The following is a 23,596-nucleotide window of genomic DNA, read 5'->3' on the forward strand; positions in this document are numbered from 1 at the left end:
GATATATGTATATGTATGACAAATGTTTTTCAAAAGGCAAGTCTTGTGATTTTTCTGTACTCATTACTTCAATATGATCCCGCTTATTACATTTCATGCTTTACATACTCGACATATTCCGTCCGACCCCTTTCTTCGGAAATTTCGCGTTTCATGCCGCGCAGTACACCGGATGAGTGAAGACATTAGCGAGAAGATGTTCCGGCGGGATTGGCGAGCTCCGGTTGCTCGAGTGCCGCCGAGTCAAAGTATTATGTTATAGTATCATGTTCGTGTTAGAGACTTTGCGAACGATTATAACGTGGGTATAAGATGTCGGTTATGTAAGCGGCTATGTAAGCCGATGTGTTATTATGCATTGTATTATAAGTTCCATATGTTTCTATATGATACAGATTTTCTTTAGTTCGAGAAAGGTAAAAAGCATGTTATTTTTCGAGAAAACTTTCGGTATGTATTTATGTTACGATTTGAGAGTCAGCGTGATTATGAGTATTGTGTGAGTCAGCGGGTTCGCTCGGCCCTAAACAAGGGCCAGGTGCCCATCACACCCTGACGAAAATTAGGGTGTGACACCTTACTTCTCAATTCACTTCAATTCATCCATATTCATGGTCATATCACACAATTTAGTTCATTCATATACAATGTCTATTCCATGTTCTCAATATCATTATAACATGATTATAATCATAATGTATCAAGAATATAACTCAATCCAAACATTTACTCAAAAGTGACACTATTCCCACATTCATGACCCATTTCCTATTTCCTTATATAATCCAAGTGTTTCAACTTTCAAATACCTTAAACAACAAGGAAATGTCATAAAACTTACCTTGGATGGTGTAGGAATGAACCTTGGGTGCAAACACTTCATTTGAGAAAAACCCTAGTTTCACCTTCACTTGGATTTCTTGGCTTAGATGAACTTTGATGGGTTTCTTACACTTGATTCACTTGAATTCTTGTTATTGATCTTTGATTTCCTTTGTTTTCTTGTGGATGAAGAGTAGAGAGAGTTATAGAGGGTTCTAGAGAGAAGTGGTGTGGAAATGAAATGAATTAATGAACGTGGGTCTCCCTTTTAATGACTTAAAATGCGATCGTCGGGCAGTTTGCCCATTTTGACGGGCCGTATAAATTCTACGGACCGTCAAAATGGTCCGTAGAAACCGACCAGTCAAAAAATGAGTCCTGTGACCATTTGACGCTAAGTGAGCCAATTTGACGGACCGGGGTACACGCGGGGCGTCAAATTCTGGGCCGTCAAATGGTCCGCAGAAATTTTCTGCTCAGACAGTCTGTCGTAGAATAGCCATAACTTTTTACTCAGATGTCACATTGACGAGCGGTTTGTTGAGTTGGAAACTAGACTCGATGAAATTCAATTTGGGAAAAATAAACACACCAAAACTCCTCATATTCCAGGAGATATGCCCCCACCAATTTGGACCAAAATTTTGTCCGAAAATTTTGCCAAGTTTTACCAAAGTTCCCACAAACTCAATTCCTTTATTTGTTTGTTCTTAAATCCTTATGGAACCTTCTTAAAACTTATTTAACACTTCACTAACAATCCAAGGGACGTTATAACTCTTCTCCAAAACTTCATTAAGTTATCATTAATTCGATACTCGTAAATCTTGCCTGACACATGACATATACCTTACTTTCTTTAACAACTTTCGTGTCCTACTTCAAATGTCTTTGAAATCTTATTTAGAATCATCAAATGCTATTTCTTACTTATCGAAACACCATATACTTCGTGCTCTTCATTCACCTATTCACTGTGCATCAACGGAAAATTTTTCGAGGTGTAACAGATTCATGTTACAGAGTTCAGATATCACAGTTGGTTCGCTCAGCCCTTCGGGTGCTGGCCACACCCCTCAAGGTTGGGGTGTGACAGTAAGTAAGTATCACCCTGCAGATTATGGACCAGTGCGGGGTCGATTTGGGGATATTACACCAGCCATGATAATTAATCTTGTTGGAGTAATCAGAGTGGATCGATACTTTATGGTGGAAAGACTATGTGAAGTATCATACATGTGATGCTCTTGAGTTACAGGAGTACTCAGTTTTAAAGTTCAAATTAAATGAGGCAAGGGAAACTTTCAGACTCTCTAGTTTGTGACTTACTTCTATCTCTATGATCGGCTTAGCTATTTTTGTAGGATTGATGATATTTTGATACATCCTCGAGTGGGTTTGAGTGATTTTGATTGATATCGTAAATTGAATGTGATTGGACTATGAAGATTGAAGAATTAAGATAAAGGCATTCTTGCTCTCGGTTTTGAAGGATTAAGGTTCATCTTCAGAAAAAAGACCTAAATTTTGACGCAACGGGATTACTTGAGTCAGACATAGATTATGGTGGCATTATCTTACATCATTCTGTTCAGGTGTAAATTTATAAATATGAATGAAGAAAGAAGTCTATGGACAATTTGATTCAGTGTATGACAATTGCCCTGGGGCTTTGCCTTTGGTGGTAGGTGAGGTGCAGATTTCGATAATTAGCGTGATAAGATTGATGAGAGGTAACTTGTGCAGCAACAAGATGGGTAATTTCATGGCATCCTTGAAAGAACCAACTAGATTTGATTGACAAGAAGAAATCTCTGAAAGTTGAAGTCATATTTTTGAGGGGAGACTATGTCCATGCAATAGACTATGTTGAAGCATTGTTGGCTAGATAGCCTAGTTGAGTATTTCAAATAGGAATAACTTGGAAGGACCTCTGCATGAAAATACGTGTGAATTGCAAGATTTGAGACTTTTGGATTTGTTGGTCATTTTGAGCATTTTAATATTATAAAATTATATTAAAGTGGCTCATGTTTAAGAACCACAATGTGCTGCATTTGTTATACAAGTTAGTGGCCATAAAAATGACTAGAAGTGGTTTCATTTCTTACATTGAATATGGTTGAATGTGGCCATAATTTTCTTGTAACTCTTTTCACCATTATCTCATTGTTCTCCCACATTCTCACAAATTTAGTACTCACTAATCCACTCTTTCATCCAATTCAATTCAAGGATGAATTTTTCACCTATAAATAATTAGTCATCCTAACATTGTGGTGGGTAAAAAAAATATTAGAGAATTCTTGAAAAAGTGAGGATAAAAGAGAGTTTTATTTAATTGAAGGAAGGTGTTCTAATGGTGGATCTTTGGACTCTTTAACTAGTCCGGAGTTGTTTGAGTCACACGACATTGACGAGCTGTTGAATCTTGGAGGGAACAAGTCAGAGTTATCTTTTGTTGGACCGGTGAAGATTATGTCGTAGTGGGCTTGAATCTCCTTAAAGAGAGTGAGATATCCGCGCCTCAGCCTGAATATTTATTTATTTATTCATTTTTGTTCATTTTATTTTTCAACTGTAATTGTGGTATATTTCACCAACAATTTTAAGGAGATTCAACTTGTTACAGTTTGAAAAATCGCGGATATCAAGATAGGAGATGTCAACATCGTTCAGCTTCGACGTCGCTAAATCTCTTTAAGAGATGGAAGGGTAAAATACTTTTTTCTACTTGCTCAACTCAAGCGGAGGAAAGGTAAAAAAAATTTTACCTTATATTTTATGAATAAAGTGATACTACTTTTCAAGAATATAAATTGTTGTTTAAATTCTCAAAATAGTGGGGGCTAAAGAAGTGAGAAAAAATATTTATCATGAAAAGTGATTTCTGCATCTTTGAGAATTTTTTAAAAAGTGTGGCAAGTGCATGTATTAATATTGAAAAATTCACATGTTATTTTGTCTCAATGGTTGATCATTTGTTGATTTTTGGCTCTAACATTGGAGTTGTTAAATTAAACTAAAAATATGTGTAGCAACCATTTTGACGTGAGAAATTTGAGTGAGGAAAATTTCATTCTTGGAATGAAAAATATAAAAAAAATGTGATAAAAACTTTTCTTAACCAGTCACATTATATTGAGAAAATTGTGAAGTACAATTTTGTGGATTGTACATATGTAGCAAGTCCTTTTGATTAAGTGTTTATTTATTTTCAATTCAAAAGTGAAAAAATTGTGATAAATAAAAAAGGAGTATGCTAGCATACATATGAGATATGTGACTGATTGCACTTGGTCTGATATTGAGTATGCAGTAGAAGTACTTACCAGGTGCAAGAAAATCAGGTATATTACTTGGTAAGAAAATTCTTGGCTTGTTATATAAAAAATTATCCTGCTGTACTCAAAGGCTTTTTTGATGCAAGAAAACACTTGGTTCTATTTGTTGGAGCAAAAAATTATTATTGCTATCTCTACCATGGAGGCTGAACTAGTTGTTTTAATTAGCTTCAGCTAGTGAAAAGTGAATTGGTTTAGAGATTTATTATATCAAACACTTTATTTGAGAAACCAATTCCTGTAATTTTGATTTATTGTGAAAGCACCAATACTATTGGTAGAGTAGAAAACTGTTATTATGACGGTAAATCCAAGCCAAAAGGAGAAATACTATACTGTGAGATCGTTTGTGAAAAGTGGTATACCATAAATATTGATTGTGTTAAATCTTGTGATAATCTTGCAGATTTGTAGACAAAGGCCTTTGCAAGAGAACGAGTTTGGAGCACATTGAGGGGGATGGGATTGAAGCCCAAAAATTCATGAGTTGTATGTAAGGAAACCCAACCTGGGGACTAGAGATCCTATAACCAGGTTCAGTGGAAAAAATGAATTGAATCATATGATGACTTTTTGTGAAAATGCACTATTTTATTACTTATCTCCCTATGATGTGAGTGCATTTGTTCTGTCATGATTTGCGGAGGTTTAGTCTATGAACTCTTAATGAAATTCTGTAGCTCGTATGAGTGGGGTGTTAAAGTTACGGGAACATCCTTGACAAATATCACCTATGTGAGTGTGGAAGTAGGCCGCTTCCTATGAGAATCGGGCTTGTTCTCAAAAACACTAATGAAAACCAGGATAGCACACAAGGACATAATGTGCTGGCTAATAAAGCGTATGTCAACACCTTGATTGTTATGTGTAAGGAGTGGTACTTTATTTCCCGTAAGCAGTCATAGTTCAATGCAGAGCACACTACTGACTCTGGGGTAGAGATCGTTGTTTTATTAAGTGGAGGTTCAATGCAGAGCACACCTTCATTATGCATAATAGTCTCCCTTCAACTAGTGATGGAAACTCTCTTATTATAATATTAAAATGAGTGGGCGATTGTTGGTCATTTTGAGCATTTTAATATTATAAAATTATATTAAAGTGGCTCATGTTTAAGAACCACAATGTGCTGCATTTGTTATACAAGTTAGTGGCCATAAAAATGACTAGAAGTGGTTTCATTTCTTACATTGAATATGGTTGAATGTGGCCATAATTTTCTTGTAACTCTTTTCACCATTATCTCATTGTTCTCCCACATTCTCACAAATTTAGTACCCCACTAATCCACTCTTTCATCCAATTCAATTCAAGGATGAATTTTTCACCTATAAATAATTAGTCATCCTAACATTGTGGTGGGTAAAAAAAATATTAGAGAGTTCTTGAAAAAGTGAGGATAAAAGAGAGTTTTATTTAGTTGAAGGAAGGTGTTTTAATGGTGGAGCTTTGGACTCTTCAACTAGTCCGGAGTTGTTTGAGTCACACGACATTGACGAGCTGTTGAATCTTGGAGGGAACAAGTCAGAGTTATCTTTGTTGGACCGGTGAAGATTATGTCGTAGTGGGCTTGAATCTCCTTAAAGAGAGCGAGATATCCGCGCCTCAGCCTGAATATTTATTTATTCATTTTTGTTCATTTTATTTTTCAACTGTAATTTGTGGTATATTTCACCAATAAGATTTGTTAAAGGTGTAACAAGGTATTGCACTCAGAGTTTGTATGATTGTGGAAGGTGAAGTACGATACTAGTAGGCCTTGCATTGAAATGTTCGAAGTCTTTGAAAGACTTAAGGGGGAGCACAAGGAGGATAATTCGATGTATTTAGATTTCATGAAGTTTTATCATATTTGGGTGACTAGTGCCAATTGAGGAACATGAAGATTTATAGTCATAAAGTATAGTTCATCAGTACTCAGTGACGACTAGGATAAATTTATGCTTTTGAGGTCAGGAATGACATCACGAGGTTGAGTATTCGGGAGCAAAAGATTAGAATGGTTCACCATAGACTTATGAAAGACTTATTGGTTATTTTGTAAAGATTTGGAATCAGTTCTGGTGATTATTGGTGACATTCAGGGAATTGTGCATTTTACACCGAGTAACTTACTGATATATTACTAGAAAGATTTATAGTGATTTTAGTAACCCATTTCTGAAGATTTGATGAATTTCAGTTCAGAATAGAGGTATGACAGATTTACCGGGCTTTGTTGAAGTTTACAAGAAGATTTGATACTATTTTGTTGATGGCAGCCATACATATAGTTCTAATGGTTACACAGATACTTGGTGATGTATGGAGGAGGTACAGATGGATTTTGGAAGTCCTTGGGGTGATCAATTGAATTTTTATGGATTTGACACCAAGTTAATCACTAGGATGATGCGCATAATACGTTACATGGAGATTTAGGTTATCAAACTAAGTTAAAGGGATATTTGACTGATAAAGCGAACAATAGGTGCTATCAGCGTAGTCCTTGCCTAAGGATGCTCTCACGAGGCCTACAACAAATATTTGTAGTTATTTGACAGTTTCAGTACTTTTCTTATCCGTTCGAGGACGAACATTTGTTTAAGTGGTAGATAATGTAACGACCCGCTAGGTCCTTTGGGATTTTGGACTCATTTTCCCTAATGGACCCTTCCTGTAACTTTAAAATAGTATTTGTAACAACATGTTTTGGGTTGTAGTACTTATTGCGCTTATTTACGATTATGAGACTTAGTTATGACTTTGAATTGGTTTCACTTTATTCTTTCCACATAAAAAACTTGCTTAATTGGTTGTGGATGGTTCACTTACCGGTGGAAGTAAGTGCCTTTAAGGCATGATAATTGGATCGTGACAATGCCCTTCATGCAACCAGGAAGCTGAAATTGGGGATCATTTGTTCTTTCATTGTACTATCATGTCTTCCGGAATCATTTTCTCCCTCATAAATAAGATGTACCTTTATTATTCTTGACCTTTCTTCTCCGTTGAAAGTTGGAGTATATGTATATTTTACTTGGTGGTTACTCATGATAAAGTGGATACAAACTGATAAAAGAGCCACATTTAAATTTCAATAGAGAAAAAATATGTCAATTTCTTTTCATCCGTGTGTATTATTTTGGAGGACAAAGTTATTAGGTAACATGTACTTATGTAGTAAAAGGCCCATCGCCTCCAATCCAACCAATTATATCCAATCCTGAACTAAGAGAAGTTATTCAACGATTCATTGATACTCCGTCTCTGTATAGCAAGAGCATAAACTTCGCAAAAGTCATTCACAAAATAAATGAAAATATTTTATCAATCAAGTCAGTGACACTTTCTCAAATCTCCTTACCAGTGCATCAGTCAGAAAGATAGATTCTCTTGTTTTCCGCAGTTTTCGTATTCTCACATCAACAGTTGAACTAGTCTATGCATTATTGTTTTATTCTTTAGGAATTTTTCAGATAAGATCTTTTCAAAATTGTTAATTAAATAAAAACTATATTAGAAAGGATAAATTATTCATTTAATTTTTATATATATTAACAATAGATAAATTTTAAAAATTACGAAAAATAATCAACATAAGGTATCTAAATATAATATTGTAAATTACAAGGAATATTAGTGTTATAAAATCAAAACTAGGGGTGGCCGTTCGGATTGGATATGAAAACTTTGATTTAAATATTCTGTTTCCGGATTGAAGAAATTACAACTCAAATCCAATCAAAATAAGTTCAGATTGGATAGGATATTTTAAGTTCGATTTTGGATATTTCGAATTCTCGGTTTTGACTTTTGAGCCTTTAAGACATGCCATAACAATTAACAGCCTCAATTAACTTAATAATTTGCTCCTTAGAATGTATATTTTCTACAGTTAACAAGAATTGAGGACACCCTGATGTATAAATTCATATTAGACTTAATACTATTACGGGTAGAGCCGTAGGGTACTAATCTATTGAACCTTTGGAATTTGGCCTTATTACTAGTGCACATATGATATGAATAGGGTTGGATATAAGGACAAAGATTTTCGGATATTCGAAAATCCGCAGTACTAAATCTGACGTCCAATCGGAAATTCATAAATTTGAAACATAAAGTCAAAAGTCTAATCCATAATCCAAAAATCGAAATCAAATTTTCAAAAAGTTTGAATTTCGAGTTGGCCCAAACTATGCCCACCCCTAGTCAAAACTTAGGGTCTGTTTGGAAAGCCACCTGGTAATTGGAATTGGTGTAATTACTAGGGTAGTAATTACACAGCTTAGTAATTACACAATGTTGTAATTACAATGACCTATTTGTTTGTCATAATGTAATTACAGTGTAATTACAAGCGTGCTGTTTGGTTGCACAAGTGTAATTACACAGTTTGTTTAATTTAAAAATAAAATTTAATTATCAAAAATTTAAAATTAATATTAAAAAATATGTGCCTTTATAAATGATATTAAATTAGTTATTTAATAACACGTTGTTCCTAGAAAATATATTAATTAATAATCATATATTTGTAACTAATGTTGTAAAAAATAATTGATATATATATTTTAAATTAATAATATTTTTATTTTAATTAATTATAAAACTTAAAAGGAGACTTTTTTTGTGAGAACATCATGGATGGGATGTTTGACAAAAAAATATTTATAAATATAATGCCATAACATTATTCAAATGTTTGACAAAAAAATCTATCAACTGTAAGTGAAAAACAAACAACATGCAATGTGAAATAACAAGTCAATAGTGCTAAAGCAAATAAATTAATCGAAAATATAACCTAAATTCAAAATCCAAAAGAAAAAGTTCAACATAATACTCTTATGTCAAATTCAAACATTACATAAGTAAGTTCCAACGTGACTTAAGTAAATATAATTCAAAAGAAAGGAAAAATAAAGTCTATAACCTCATTCATAACGAAATTCTACTTTAATAACGTCACTCATTATATGTCGAGTTTGTTAATGACTCATTCTTTCTAATATTAAGAGGTGTAGTTTCCAAAATTAGAATAATAGCAAGGTTATGTTAAATTAATAAAATAAAAAAAATAAAAAAACGAGCAATTACATGGAACCACAAGAAGTAAATGTTGGGATTGAGAAGAAAGGAAATGAAAGATAAATAATATAAAAGAAAAATATTTTTTTTAAAAAAATAATGATTAAAAAGTAAAAATAAAAAAGAAATTAAAATAATAGAAATAAAAAAGAAATTAAAAAAGAAAAGAAATTAAAATGAAACTAAAAAGAAAGAAACTAAAAAGTAACTGTGGAATTACAGGGTATAATTACATCCAATTCTCAGCTTCCCCTTGAGAATTGGAGAGTGTAATTATATCCTCTTAATTACACCCAATTCTCACCTAACTGTGTAATTACTTGGTCAAACAAACAGACCAAACTGTGTAATTACACCTAATACCAATTACCTGGGTGGCTTTCCAAATAGGTCCTTAGGAGAGATCTCCAAAATTATCCTTATTATTAATATTGTTATTATCAATTAGTTATATTACCCCTTCTGTTATATCCCGCCTTTTTGCATAATCGGAAAATTCGAAATAATTGTGAGTTATGAGAAAGAAGGCCATGTTTGAATTTTTCTTAGTAGGTGTGGCGGATGTGGAAGCTTGAATGTGAAAACACCGAAGAAGGCATAAGGGCAAAATTGGAATTTTGAAAATTTGTTTCGGAAATTTGTAAAATATGATTCGTGAAGAATTGGCCAAAAAAAAAAAAATAATAAGAAAGTGAGGCCCAAGATTTAGGGTGGTACGGCCACATTGCATTGGCCTTGGCCCAATCCATGTTGTTGATCATGTGACCGGCGTGTGATCAACTAATTATATTAAGAGGGCAACTCTTCAAGAAACTTCAAAAAAATCAAAACAAGTCAAGAAAAAAAAAGAAGGGCCATTCGGCCGTGAGAAAGAAGAGAGAAAAAGGAAGGAAGAAAATTTTTTCTAGCCTTCAATCTTGTTCCAAAAATTGTTATCTTGTGATAATCTCACTAAGTTCAAGGTGCTCTCCAAGTTGGTATAATTTTCAAGGCAAGAAAGAGCTTCTTTTGGCAAGTGAGAACTTGGAAGAAAGGTAAGGATTTCATGTTTTTAATTATGTTATGGAAGAACATATATATGTGATAGTATGTAGAATTGAATGGAAATCATGGAATGGTGATTGTAGTGTGTAGCCGTGTGGTCTTTGTGTTGTGTTATGGCCGTGTATGTGTGCATGTGCATGGCTAAGGTTAAGTTAATTTCATGTTGTATTCTAGTTATGGATGTTGTGAAATTTATATTGGAAATGAAAGTTGAATGAATTGTGTTGAATTGGAGAATATGGATGTTGGCGTGGCTATGGAAGACTTGGAGATAGTGATGAATTGTTTTGTTTGATATATTGGATGTATTGTTATGATTCTTATAATCTAAACGGAGGAAAAATGATGTAAGTTTGTATTGATTTGGAAGTGTTGGAAGAGTTATGGCCTTATGTTGGAAAGTTGTATATTTTGTATACTTTGTATATATGTAAGGGAGTTGGTTGAATTTATTTGGTATGTCAATTATGTTGTTATGGCATTGTGAAGTGAATAGAGGATCAATGGTTTTGTTGGAAGTTGGAAGTTTTGAACGAATTATGGTTTCGGTGGAATTTTTGTATAATTTGTGAAATAACGTGAAATGTTCTTGAATTGTATTTGATGGTCTTGAATGAGTAAATGAGTATGAAAATATTGATATTAGCTTGAAAATGTGAGGTTAGTTTGGAAGTTGTTGCTTTATGAAGAAGACTAACTATGTTAGTAAGCGATTCTAGTTGATTATTGTTGTTATTGATGTTGTTGTTGGGTTGTTGTTGGTTGTTTTGAGCCGAGTTGAACCTCGGGGGTGTCATATTTATAGGGGAGGTCTTTGCCGAAATTTGCCAAATATTAACAAAGTTGAATGTTAACTTGCGTGAATAGTAGCTTGGTAAAGATGACCATTTGCGGTTTTGGACGAAACGGGAAGTGAGATTTGACAAGCGTAGGCATGATCAAGGTATGTAAAGCCTTGCCCTTTTATTCTTTGGCATGTTCGAGTCTAACAGGCCGACAAACAGCCTCGATGACACACGCTTCTCATTTGAGATTGAAATTAGCGAAAAATCCTTGATAAGATTGAACCAATTTCTCCTAAAATGGCCTATAAGTATGCAACTTCCATAAATGGAGTCGAAACACCCTAAAATGATTATGGACGGCTCCTCGGGTTTGTTATCCATAAATTACATACTTTTTCTATGGTTGGGTCGAGGTGGGGCCACAAAACCTTGATACTCCGTGATATGACTCAAATTGATCTTTACGTCCGTTCTTCATAGGTAACTCTTAATTATGTTACGTAAAGCTAACTAATAAGTATTTTGGTATCTTTCGAATACGAACATTATTCGACATCCGTAACGACTTTGGATATCTTGTTCCGATATATCCGACTATTCGATCGATCGTTTTCGAGCTATTTCGATTTTTAATCAAATACGTATGTCGATGTACGTATGTATATGGTTTCTCATTTGTCTTGTTCGTGGATGCCTCGACGCTTGACCGCGCCGGGCAGTGTTACATGGTCGTGCACCGACCGCTGCATTGTTCACCGCGTCCCTCGGATTGTGCGGGCGGGATACGTACGTATTTGATATGATCCGATTATGTGATATTATGGGGATGGCGGCCAGGATGGCATTTGATCGGTGCTACATCCACGCGCGTCCGTCTACGGGCGGATTACGTACCGCGTCCTTACGGTAAAGGCGGGATCTGTCTGTATACGATTATGATGCGATTATGGAATATGTATGTACGTATATGCTTATGACTGCGTACGTGATACGAAGTCCCGATTTGAATAAGGATATCGTCACATTAATACGTACGATCGGATCGATTATATCGCCATACATTTGAGATGCGGTGCAATAAATACTGTACGTACGCTACGTAAATGCGACTCCGCTATGAATCCGATTACGTCATACCCCATTTCGGTACTTACGTGTTACGATTTTACATATCACTCTGGTTATTTTAATTGTGTATGTTCTGTTTAAAACACATACTCGGTACAACTTTAAATCTTGACCCCTGTTCGTCGGGTTTGTGTTACATGCACGCGGTACGGACGCGCCGCACGGTACCCGCCTTGATTGGATATCGATTAACTGTGTTTGAGAGCTCTTTTGATCGGGAGCTAACAACTTTTAGTATATATTTTCTGCGTATGTATATTACGTATATATGATCATTTAGATACAATAGTGCTGTCCGTCTTGATTGTCTGCAGCGTATGTTAGAGGCACGTAGACGTGATTGTGGGTTGTGGGTTGTCCGTTCGGTTAAGTGAGTACGAGTCTACAATCCGAGTATTTTCGTTCATTATGATAGCCACAGCACGTACGGTTTCGATATGTATATATATACATGTATGTTCGTGCGATGCACCTTATATCTGTATGAATTTATGTAAGCCTAAGCGGGATTAGCTGTTGGTATGCCAGATCTGTCGGGTAGGTACGTATGGGTGTCCAGTTAGGGCACCAGTCGCGGCCCACGGGGTTGGGTCGTGACACCTTCGTCCCAATTTAGTGTCTTAGTTTGACTAGACTAGAAACAAAACATAAGAAAGAACGAGGACTCTTGAAATTTATAGTAACAAAACAAGTTTTAAATATTTGTGTTACTGTAAATCACATCATTAAGAATAAAAGGAAAATTTTAAAATTAAATTATTTCTAAATATCAAAAAACGATATTCTTTTTGTGATAAACTAAAACGGAAAGTATCTTTACATAAATTGAGATAGAGAAAATATATAGTAATTATTAATAGTAAAATATATAATCTATACATAGTAGTATTATAGTATATTAGTAGAAAAATGGGAAATTCAACGTCGGACAATGCCAGCTGGCTTAGAAAAGGAGCGAGTCTCCTCCTCTTACAAAACGACACACGACATGTTGCCCCGGTTCACTTAGTAATTCCCCTTCTTTCCAAGGGCATTTAGGGTATTTATGGAACTTCCTAGTTGTTTCCTCCGTAGCATCATTATAGATCTAATCGCCACCGTTCATTCCACAACCCCCAAAATTCTAATCGCGAAACCCTAGGGGCATCCCTTACTATAAATTCTTCTTTTCCCAAAACATACAACTTGAAAAATTCTCAACATTATTATTATTGCTCTCCTCAAACGAATAGTATATACAATATGGAAGCATATCATGTTTCATGGTCAGAGGTGTGGGATAAAGGAAGAAGAGAAGTTCATTATTATCTGAAAAGGAGAGATGGACGGTCAGATCTGGCTGTGGTGGGAAAAGACAAGTCTTATCACTATGCAATTAAGGACTTGTCTTTGTTCTTTCTATCAAATTCTTCATCTCTTCCGAAACTCAGGTCTAGAATAGACGTTATTCATTGGCTTAATTCCATTGTCCGAGGTACCCCTCTTTTTCTTATTTTATTTTCAATTCTCCATTTTGTTTTCTTCTTTGGGATATAGATCTGTGTTTCTTCCATTTATTCGTGTTTTCAAAAAAATTCTGAAGGTTTGTGGAGTTTTAGGGTTCAAAGCAAATTTCTTGTAGGGGTTACTTGGGAATTTGAATCAGTTCCAGATTTAGCAATTAAAGTTTATTCCTTCTTTTTGGAAATATTAAAATTACTGGAATAGCGAAGGAAAAGGATTTTGAATTAATTACCTCTTTTTTTTCAATTCTCGCTTTTTGTTCTTTTTTTCATCGTTCTGTTGCCTTCTCCCTTTTCAATTTTGTTGAAACTGTGGGAGGCTAAATTTTGTAAATTTATTCATCTGTATTCGTTTTCTGGGATATAGATCTGTGTTTCTACCATTTATTGGTGTTTTTTTCTTCGTATTTGGTGTTTTATAAGGTGGGAACTTTTGTGGAGTTTTTGGGTTCAAAGCTAATTCAGATTCAGCAAATTAAAGTTTCCCCTTAATATTATTAATTACAATTCCTGTTTTGTTTTTTTGGAAATGTTAAAATTAATGGAATAGCATCGTCGAGAAAGAAAAGTTGGAATTATTGGTGGGTTTTTTCGTCTTGTTTGTGAAGGTCTGGGAATTTTTTTTTCATCTGTCCGTTACCTTCTCGCTTTTTCAATTTTCTCGAAAACTGTAGGAGGCTAAATTTTGTAAATTTATTCATCTGGTTTTGTTCTCTGGGATATAGCTCTGTGTTTCTGCCATTTGTTGGTGTTTTTTCCTTCTTATTTAATGTTTTAAAACTGTTGGAGGCTAATTTCTTGAATTACGGAGTTCCAGATTCAGCAATTAAAGTTTCCCTGTAATATTACTTCCCATGTCCCAATTTATGTGGCACAGTTGGAATTTCGAGAGTCAAATCTGTTCATTTTGACAGAGTGTTTGGACAAAGAATCTATAAGTTTTTGTGATAAAATTTACATTTTTGAAAATGACAATAAGTACTACAAGTCACAATGATTGACAATTCAAAATATTTAAAAGACATGAAAAATTTGTGGTCGAGGAAAAACTTGTTTGAATCTCGAAATCCGAGAGGTGCCACATAAATTTAGATGAAGTGAGTATTAATTACAAATTTACAATTACATTATGCTTTTTTGGCAATATTAAAATTACTGGAATAGCATCGTAGAGAAGGAACAGGCTTTTGGGATTAGTGGAAAAGGCTTTCGGGATTATTGCGAATTTTTTCTCTTTTTTTCTCCGTTTTGTTTTGTTTTATTCTGGATTTGTTAAATATTCAATTCTTTGGCTGAATATTAAATATGATTCTATTTTTTTCTAAAACGAATATTATGTTCTCCCATTTAATGTATTTTATGGTACAGTTATAAGTTCACAATGGATGATGGAAAATTAATGGTGGTAGCTTTCTATAATTCTTCTCAGATGCGCTCTCTTTAGAGCCTGTTTATTTTGGCTTATTTTAGGTGTTTTTAAGCCAAAATAGCTTTTAAGCACTTTTGTAGAAGCACTTGTTTTCAAGCCAAAATAACAAAAATATGCTTATAAGCCATAAGTTTATCCCATCAAACATACTCTTAGTTATTTTGCAGATTTATCCTTGTTTGATGTTGGTGTTACAATTTGTTTTGGAATAATCTTAGACAAGCTTGAATTACTATTAAGGTTTTAGCGGAGCTAGATTTTATAGATAAGACCAAAAATTCTCTTTCAATTTTCCCTATTGAAATCCAGATGTACAGAAACAAGAATGAGATATCTAGAGGAAAGAGCAAAAAATGAGGTACAGTCATACCTCTCTATAACGGCATCCTCATATAACAACACGTCTCCATAACAACCAAGTTTCTCTCGGAACTGATTCTTTATGTTATATTTTAGCTCTCTATAACACCTTTTACTATCTCGTTGTAAAATCATCCCTCTATAACAACTATCCTTTTTTTATTTTAATAATATAGTGTTTAATCATCTTTATAGAAATAGAATCTCTATATTGGTTGTAGGGATTTTGACCAAATATTTTGATACACTATTTATGTCAAAGAATATTATATGAATATATATTTCCATCGTTAAGAAATGCTTAGGATTTGATAATTGAAGATGAAAAAGTAGATTTTATGCGTCTTTTTTTGCTTGTAGCAGCGAAATATTATTTAAATGTCACTGTTGTTATAGGTATATAACAGCCATTCGCTATAGCAGCCAAAAAATTTCGGATCCAATGATGGTGTTATAGAGAGTTTTGATTGGATATACTTTCAGGTCTGCAGTAAACTTCCAACTTTGTTATGTTTGTCAGCAGCAGGATTGCAAACTATAGAAAGAAAACATTTTAGATGAGAGCCTCCCCTATTCTTTGTGCTAATGTTGTGTCTGTATTTTCTTGGACAATGCAGATGCAACATACTATTTTACAATCAAATTTTGTGGGCTATAGAGAATGAAAAGTTTTCTGCCAATGGTTTGTGATTGACTTCTCTTTTCTAATGAATGTGTTACATAATCTGGGGTCATCCTTATTTTGAAGATTTGTGGCATTTCAATTTTCTCCTATATGAGGATTCTCATTCCAAATCTGTTCACTTCTATGTTGGATAAAGTTTTAGCATCTGTCATTTTCGTATAGTTTCATGTGTAGACTGATTGGACAGATATGAGATACCTATTGCAAATCTGTTTCATTTACACATTATATTGTTAAATTTTTGTCTGCTTTCTTATGTCCTTTTCCCATTCTTTCAAATCCAAGTTCTCTCTATTCAGTTTCAGAGGGACATTTCGGGATCTAAAGATGACCTGCACTGAAGGAATCATAAGTCCATCTCTAATAGCTGCTTTGAGGACTTCATCTTTTCCTCTGATGTAGGTTAACATCTACAGTGTTTGATGGTTAATACTGCTGCTTACCTTTGAATGTTCTTGTGGTCTGGTTGTAGAATCCCTACAATGTCCGAGATACTATGATGGGATAAAAGCGGCTTGTTGCTTGTCTTGCTCTTGTGTGCCTACATTCTTGTTGTTTATTGTTAATTTGTGTACATGACTTCTCATATTCAGTGAGTTGGATTCCTGTTTTTGTGATGTCTGATCCTTTTCCACGCTTCCAGTTTCAGATTCTGATACTCATAAGGCAGACGGTCCTAATGGTGGATGTTCTGACAGTAAAAACACTAGTGATGTTAATTCGGGTGTATTGAAGGTTGGTTTTTTGCTATTGTTGCTATTTGCTAAGTGTTTCACAATGTTTGTTAGTATAGTTCACCGCTGTTATAATTTTTTTTTTGCTTTTTTGTATCCTCTTGTAGAATGTTCAGATGTCTTTTCAAGGAAAGGATGCTACTGAATTTATGTGGCTTGGTTCTCCCTGGACCTGTAGGAAAAAGCGTAAACATTACCAGTCCTTTAACAGAAATGGTGTTATTGTTTCTGTAAGTATGCTCAGCTCTTCTTCCTAATCTTGAAAATTGAATAGCATTTTACAGTTTGGAGCTTCTTCGTGACAGGAATCTAATAGGCTCATCAATGCTTTGTTGTCAAACTTTGCAGGTTCATGAGTTTGTCTATGTGTTAGCTGAAGAAGATAAGAAGCTGGTTGCTCATTTGGATGATATATACGAAGACTCCAGAGGCAACAGGATGGTTGTGGTACGATGGTTTCACAAAATTGATGAAGTTGGTATTGTTTTGCCTCATAATTATAATGACAGAGAGATTTTCTTTTCTCTTTGTCTTCAAACTCTCAGTATTGAATGCATAGATGGACTGGCTTCTGTTCTCAGTCCCCAGCATTATGAGAAATTTTTGAGTGAGGTTAGGCACACTCAAGTGAAGCCGTTTGTATGCCGATGGCAGTTTGATAATGATGACCTCCAGCCCTTCGACATCACCCGAAGTAAGGGTTACTGGGATCAAGACATAATAAAGTACCTGTCCTTTCAGTCTCCTGCTAGAATTCAGCCCGCTTGTGATGGTTTGAAGGGGGGAGGAGATATTGATGCAGTCGGAAGCAGGCCGAAGAAGAGGCTTCGTTTAACTAAAGCAGGTGATACGTATAAGCTGTCTACTCAGAGGAAAGAAACTGTTAAATGTGGCCTAAAAGATATCAACAACAGTCTAAAAGAAGGTTGGTCTAATGTGTCTTTACCTGCGAAAGATGTGCTTGAGCATTCTCGGTATTTTCCAATTGGGGCTCAGGTTGAAATCCTGTCTCAAGATAGTGGTATCAGGGGTTGTTGGTTACGAGCAACGATCATCAAGAAGCACAAGAACAAGGTGAAAGTTCAGTATCAGGATATCAAGGATGCAGATGATGAAGCTAAAAATCTTGAGGTGAGTGGTGATTTACCTTTTATTTTAAAGTTGGAAGGTGGAGGATTTCTCTTAATTGACGAACCAGAAGATAAGCAGAAAATTTGACTTGTTACCTTTTTAAAAAAAGAAAAGAAAACAACAGAAATCCTTGGGCAACACTACTTAAAAAGATCAAATATGTAAAGAAGGATTGAGCGCCAGGGTCGCTACCTTTTAGAAACTAAAAATATTTGAGTTGTTTTTCTGGATTTTCTTTCCATTTCCTGGTCACCCATTTAATAATCCCTGCTTTTTTCAAGTCCAAGAAACTATTTGCAAATTACGTTTCATTGTTCACCAAAAATTAAATGTTATTATGTTTTCCTTGTAGGAGTGGGTTTTGACCTCTAAATTAGCTGCAGTTGATGCATTTGGTGCAAGGATTTCTGGGAGAAGCATTCTTCGTCCTTCTCCAATGTCCTACACAGGCAAAGTTTCATGGGCAGTTAATATTGGATGTATTGTGGACGCATGGTGGCACAATGGATGGTGGGAAGGCATTGTAGTAGAAAAGGAATCTGAAGATAAACTACATGTCTATCTCCTAGGTAATATTTTATCTCCTTGGAATTTTGTGTTGGATTGTCTCGGTTCACAGATTCCTTTTGCTGAAATTGTTCCGTTGTTTTTCCTGCACAAGTCGATTTATGACATTGGTTTTTCTGTTACAGGAGAAAAACAAGAGATGATCTTTGGTCGAGGTGATTTGCGTCATTCACAGGAATGGTTGGAAGATGGGTGGAGGAATTTGAAGGAAAGTCCTGAGCTTGTGTCAGCATTGGCAGCTGTTAAGGTTAATCAGGTGATAGATGACTCCTGTCATAGTAAACAGGAGCAAACTGCCATTTCTGATGGTCAAGAACTCTCGTCTGTTCCTTATAAAAATAATTTGGACAACACTAGCATTACTGGGCTGGATTTCCAAGAGAACAAGATAGAAGAGCCAACAGTGGTCAGAGATCTTTCAAAGGATAATTTACTAGCTCAGTTGCGGTGGAAGTCATCAGGCAAAAGAAGACACTGCAGAAGCCCTGTCCATAAGGTTCATTTTAGTGTTAATAAAAGTCAAAATAGTAGAGATTTAGTAAGGGGGAGTGGCAGGAAGTTCCTTTTCCCTTCCACAAAAGTTGATACTGACAATTGCAAATACATTAGTGACTCTGTGTTCACTTCGGTAGTTTCCCCATTAACCAGCTTGGTTATGTCTAGGTGATATATTTTGTCTATCTTGTAGTTTAGGATTGCTGCAGGGTTACCCTCTTAATTGTAGCCTAGTTGATTTAACGTGTAAATGCTTTAGTGACGTTTTCGAAAGGTTTAGGGTTTATAAGTTCTAAAGTTATTCCCGTATAATTTGTAAGAAGAGCTTGATGGTTTATGCACAGCCGAGGAGTTTTAATGGCAGTGTAACCATTTAGATATACAGCCTGCTAGCTGAACATCTGGTAAGCTGGTATATAATTCTCCGATGTAGTTTCAGATACTTGTACTCTCTAATCATCTCTTCTGCAATAAACGTTATGAATTTTTTTTTCCTACTTATTTACTGGTTGGCCCCTCTCTCTTTTGTTCTCTGTTTGACTTACTGACGTCTTATTCCTGGGCTGCGCAATTCAATCTGAATCTGTTCTTGAACAATGGCGACTTATAATTTAGGTCAGATGTATGGGCAATATGCTCTTACCAAACCATAGAGGACCGTTTCGTTTGTTCTGATCTATGTTCTGTGTTGAGGGTTAAAGGCTTTCAGATGTGGCGGTTGTAGACTTGCTCATTCGAACTGTTTCTTTCATGTTTGGGATATTGTGAATGTGTTTCTTGAGTTAATTTTCTTATGTATCTGCAATACTACATGGGGAACTCAAGTCTAAAGCGCTGCAAGCGAGCAAATAAGCACTTCTTGTAACCAAAACAAAATCTGTTACCAAATTAAGACAAAATCTGTTACCAAATTAAGTCTGGAGGAGCTGTCTTATACAAAGATTGTGTTTGGGCATGTATTGCCATTCTCATCCAACATGTTCACCAACTAGGAAACACGCTCGATCAGTTCCTAAATTAGTTGGTGTTGAAGTGTGTGATCAACTCATTTAAAAGTTTAAATGGTTAGATAGATTACACTTTTATTTTTAGTGTCTAATTATACCTTGACATGCATGTCTCTGATAGATTTTATAAAGATAAGTGCCTACTCTCGTGACCAATCTCATGTTAGAGAGCACAATTTGTACTTCAATGTATCTCGACAGGCAAGACTTGAGACATGTCATCATTAAGTACCAGAGTTAGTGGGTGACACCGCTAGACTATAATTTTTTTTTTTTTTTTTTTGATGAAGGACACCGCTAGACTATAATTAATCTTTGTTGAAAGCTTAGTGCCTAGTTAGAGGGTAATAATGTTATTGATTCTATGATCAGTCACGATCAGGAAAGTTGCCAAATTTGAGCTAGGAATTAAGCCAGCTGGTGGGGTCTAATTATCTTACCTAAACACGAATTGACCTGAATGGATAATGTGAACTAACTAAATAATCAACAGGGCTGTGGGTGTGGGAGAGCTAGTCTTTTAAGCAACCTTTAGTAGTACAATGCTATAATTCAGTGACAAGAAAGTTGAAACCGTAGTGGTGTACTTGTAAGAACGAAATCATATTATTTTGTCAACTCAAAGACCTATTCCACCTTATAACGGTCCCTTTTCTCGAATACACAAAAACATCCATCTGGGGAAGATGGGACTTGCCTATCATTGTGGTGAGAGCTAGCTGTTCATAAATCCTTATTATGATCTTTTCACACAAAATCCATCTTCTGCAAGCATATGTTTGGAGTAGTATGTTGTAGAAAGATTAGTTTCAAAGCGATTGCGGGAAAACATGCACTGGAAGAAGAATAGGCTGCGAGCAGATGAGTCGATGAGGATGCCAATTCCTAGAGTTACACTCGCTTCTATTGAATCCTTGTCCATACCACTTGTAAGTAGTTCTATATTCTCCTTTCACCCATACATGTATGTCCAACCATAACATTTTGTGTCAATGTTATTGCAATTATGGGAGTTAATTGTTCCTTATTTTGGGGGGGCATGCTACAGGTGCAGGAAGTCGTGTTCTTGGCGGACTACCGGTGCACCAAGTGCCAGCAGAGGGTGGCTGAAGTGATGTCAAAGATGAATGGTAAGTAGTTCTTCCTCCTGTCTTATATAAATAGATGTCATCATCTTTCTCCATTGAAATAATCTTCGCTTGTACATATTTCTTGCCCTCGAGAGCCATTTCATGACATTTCTGATTGACGGTTAGAGGAGCCTTGGAGCAACGGTAAAATTGTTTTTCGTGTGACCTATAGATCAGGGGTTCAAATCGTGGAAATAGCCAACCACTCATGTTTACATTAGGGTAGACTGTCTACATCACACTCTATGAGTGCAGTCCTTCTTCGAACTCCGCTGACGTGGAATGCTTTGTGCATCGGGCTATTCTTTTCCGATTGACGGCCACGGGTGTGTGTTTCATTGTCTCGTCGGTCTTCTCTTTTACTGTTTCAACATTCAGGAAGAGGTCTAGTTTCCTTGGCTACATTGAGTACCGTTGCAAGGACCCAAATTTTTTAGCTTTGTGGGGTCCACATGAGAATTTCAACAAAGTCGGCTGCAATATATACACGTTAGTCATGATCATTCTAAGTGGACCATTTGCAACTGTAGATATTATAAAATTTGAGAAGTCATTATTTATACAAATAGCTTTGTTGGACCACCGGATCTTGTTTTGTTTTATTTGGACCACTGGATTTGCATTGGATTCCATTGCTTTCAGAGTATATGCCCTAACTTTCACGGAATTAATCACTCTTTGGCACTAAGTGTTGGGTATGATATGTCCTATTGTTAAGAAATTTCTTTTGCTTTTCCTTGGTCCCATTGGTCTGGAAAATTTATTCCCCTATCTGATAATTTTGAGAGATTTCTGGTTTAAAGCACAATTAATTTAAGTTCTATTTGAAGCCATATAAAAAACAAAATTTCCTAATGGCTCTTAAACGGGTAATTCAAGCCTTACCTGATCAACTTAATTAGCTTGACTAATGATCCTTTTTACTTGCTCCTAAGATTTAAAAATTAGGACTTGCACAACACGGTATTAATTCGGTCACAGGCTAGGGTTGAGGGGGTTAATCCCTTCGAAAACTTACATTGTATATATAAGTTTAAAATTATATTTTTATGTATTGTTGAATCCCTTTGGTTTCTTCGTATATTTACTTGTTCATATTTTTGAACCTCTTTGATGAAAATTTTGATTTGGCCACTGGGTGATGGTATGTATATTTAAGCATTATTTTGAGTTTTTTTATATTTGACTATGAGACGGATGATTACAGGAGAAACGAAATCATTATTGATAAGTGTGGTGGAGAAGAAGGTGACTCTAACTTGTGAATATTCAAAAGAAGAAGCAGCTTCAGTCTGCAGGAACCCCTTCAACAGATTTGCTTTCCTCATGCGTTGCTTCCTCTCTTCTTGCACCTGATTAATTACTAACACAAGTGTGTACCTCCAGCTTTACTAATAATTTCTGCTTACTTTCCCCTTAGTCAGGTTGCATATTACGCGTGTAATTAATGTTAGCAATATGCTGATTTTTTTCTTATAATAGTTTTCTATGTCTATACTTTAATGGCTCCTTACAAATTAGTGAATGATTTAAATCTGTATTTTTCGATTACATCTAAGTAAAGTTATGAGCTGATTTAATTAGGCGTTAAGCTGATAATCTTCTCACAAATACTGAAGGTTAGAGTGTGCAGATTAGCGAAAAAAAAGAAGAAGAAGAGTATGCAGATAATTCCAGTGCCATTGATTGTCTTTAAACACTTTTGTTTTGTTTTGTTTTGTTTTTTTTTTTTTTTTTTGTCTTTTCTTAAGATACTCTAGACGCTCCTTTTATGCTTAGGAAAATGATCTACATGATGAAAGTATGGAAAACAAGTTTCATAAGTGACAACAAGTTTCATAAGTAACTTTTCATACTAATTGTCTCCCCCTGTCATGCCTGTGCGATGGATTGTTTGAAATTAGTTTGGTCTGTTTCAAAAGAAATGAAGGAGTTCCACTTTTAGTACTTTTTGAGCTTATCCTTAGGGGCGGCTCAATACTATTGGTGGCCTAAAATCAAACTTCGAAAGGAGGGCTCAATTTTTTTTTTCAAGGAAAAAAAAAAGATTATATATATATATTTTTATTTGAAGTCTATTTTTCTAGCTTTTGATAGGTAAAGTTATGATTAATTGTTTTATTAATCGAATTCTCCTAATAATTCTTTTTTTCAAGTGATAGTTGGAATGATGTAACCTAATTCAAGAAATTTTAAAAATAATTTTAAAAATGCCTATACAGTAAAAGTAACAAATACAAGATAAAAGTAAAAATTAGGAAGCTAGAATGATGAAACTTGAATTCAAGAAATTTGAGACTAGATTTCAATATGAGTTGTTGCTTCTTTGAAACGTGAGAAAGGACAACAAATAATGAACA

At 35.1% G+C, this 23,596-nt stretch overlaps 2 protein-coding genes across 5 annotated transcripts; both read left to right on the forward strand.

The window, feature by feature from the left end:
* Positions 1 to 13,365: 13,365 nt before the first annotated feature.
* On the forward strand, positions 13,366 to 19,594 carry LOC132036366 (uncharacterized). 4 transcript variants are annotated; one of them, XM_059426693.1, is made up of 7 exons: positions 13,542 to 13,670; positions 16,105 to 16,169; positions 16,816 to 16,907; positions 17,014 to 17,136; positions 17,255 to 18,037; positions 18,390 to 18,606; positions 18,730 to 19,594. In XM_059426693.1, the coding sequence occupies exons 4-7, from the start codon at positions 17,023 to 17,025 to the stop codon at positions 19,269 to 19,271; spliced, it is 1,656 nt and encodes a 551-aa protein (XP_059282676.1). In that variant the 5' UTR covers positions 13,542 to 13,670; positions 16,105 to 16,169; positions 16,816 to 16,907; positions 17,014 to 17,022; the 3' UTR covers positions 19,272 to 19,594. The 4 variants fall into 4 exon arrangements, with proteins under 4 accessions (XP_059282674.1, XP_059282676.1, XP_059282677.1 ...); XM_059426694.1 differs by lacking the exon at positions 16,105 to 16,169 and adding an exon at positions 16,472 to 16,570; XM_059426692.1 differs by lacking the exon at positions 13,542 to 13,670 and adding an exon at positions 15,466 to 15,485.
* Positions 19,595 to 20,443: 849 nt separating this feature from the next.
* Positions 20,444 to 22,787, forward strand: LOC132036367 (uncharacterized). Its single transcript, XM_059426695.1, has 3 exons — positions 20,444 to 21,035; positions 21,155 to 21,236; positions 22,444 to 22,787. Exons 1-3 carry the CDS (start codon positions 20,937 to 20,939, stop codon positions 22,590 to 22,592), a joined length of 330 nt encoding a protein of 109 aa, XP_059282678.1. The 5' UTR covers positions 20,444 to 20,936; the 3' UTR covers positions 22,593 to 22,787.
* The last annotated feature ends 809 nt before the right edge of the window (positions 22,788 to 23,596 follow it).

The sequence above is a fragment of the Lycium ferocissimum genome, chromosome 11 (assembly GCF_029784015.1).
Source record: "Lycium ferocissimum isolate CSIRO_LF1 chromosome 11, AGI_CSIRO_Lferr_CH_V1, whole genome shotgun sequence".
In the NCBI taxonomy this organism is placed as follows: domain Eukaryota; kingdom Viridiplantae; phylum Streptophyta; class Magnoliopsida; order Solanales; family Solanaceae; genus Lycium; species Lycium ferocissimum.

Coding starts and splice junctions, on each gene's coding strand:
- LOC132036367 (XM_059426695.1), top strand. CDS start 20,937: ATGCACTGGAAGAAGAATAGGCTGCGAGCAGATGAGTCGATGAGGATG. Junction 21,036..21,154: donor AATCCTTGTCCATACCACTT/GTAAGTAGTTCT, acceptor GGCATGCTACAG/GTGCAGGAAGTCGTGTTCTT. Junction 21,237..22,443: donor AGTGATGTCAAAGATGAATG/GTAAGTAGTTCT, acceptor GGATGATTACAG/GAGAAACGAAATCATTATTG.
- LOC132036366 (XM_059426691.1), top strand. CDS start 13,439: ATGGAAGCATATCATGTTTCATGGTCAGAGGTGTGGGATAAAGGAAGA. Junction 13,671..16,815: donor GCTTAATTCCATTGTCCGAG/GTACCCCTCTTT, acceptor CCACGCTTCCAG/TTTCAGATTCTGATACTCAT. Junction 17,137..17,254: donor GAAATGGTGTTATTGTTTCT/GTAAGTATGCTC, acceptor CAAACTTTGCAG/GTTCATGAGTTTGTCTATGT.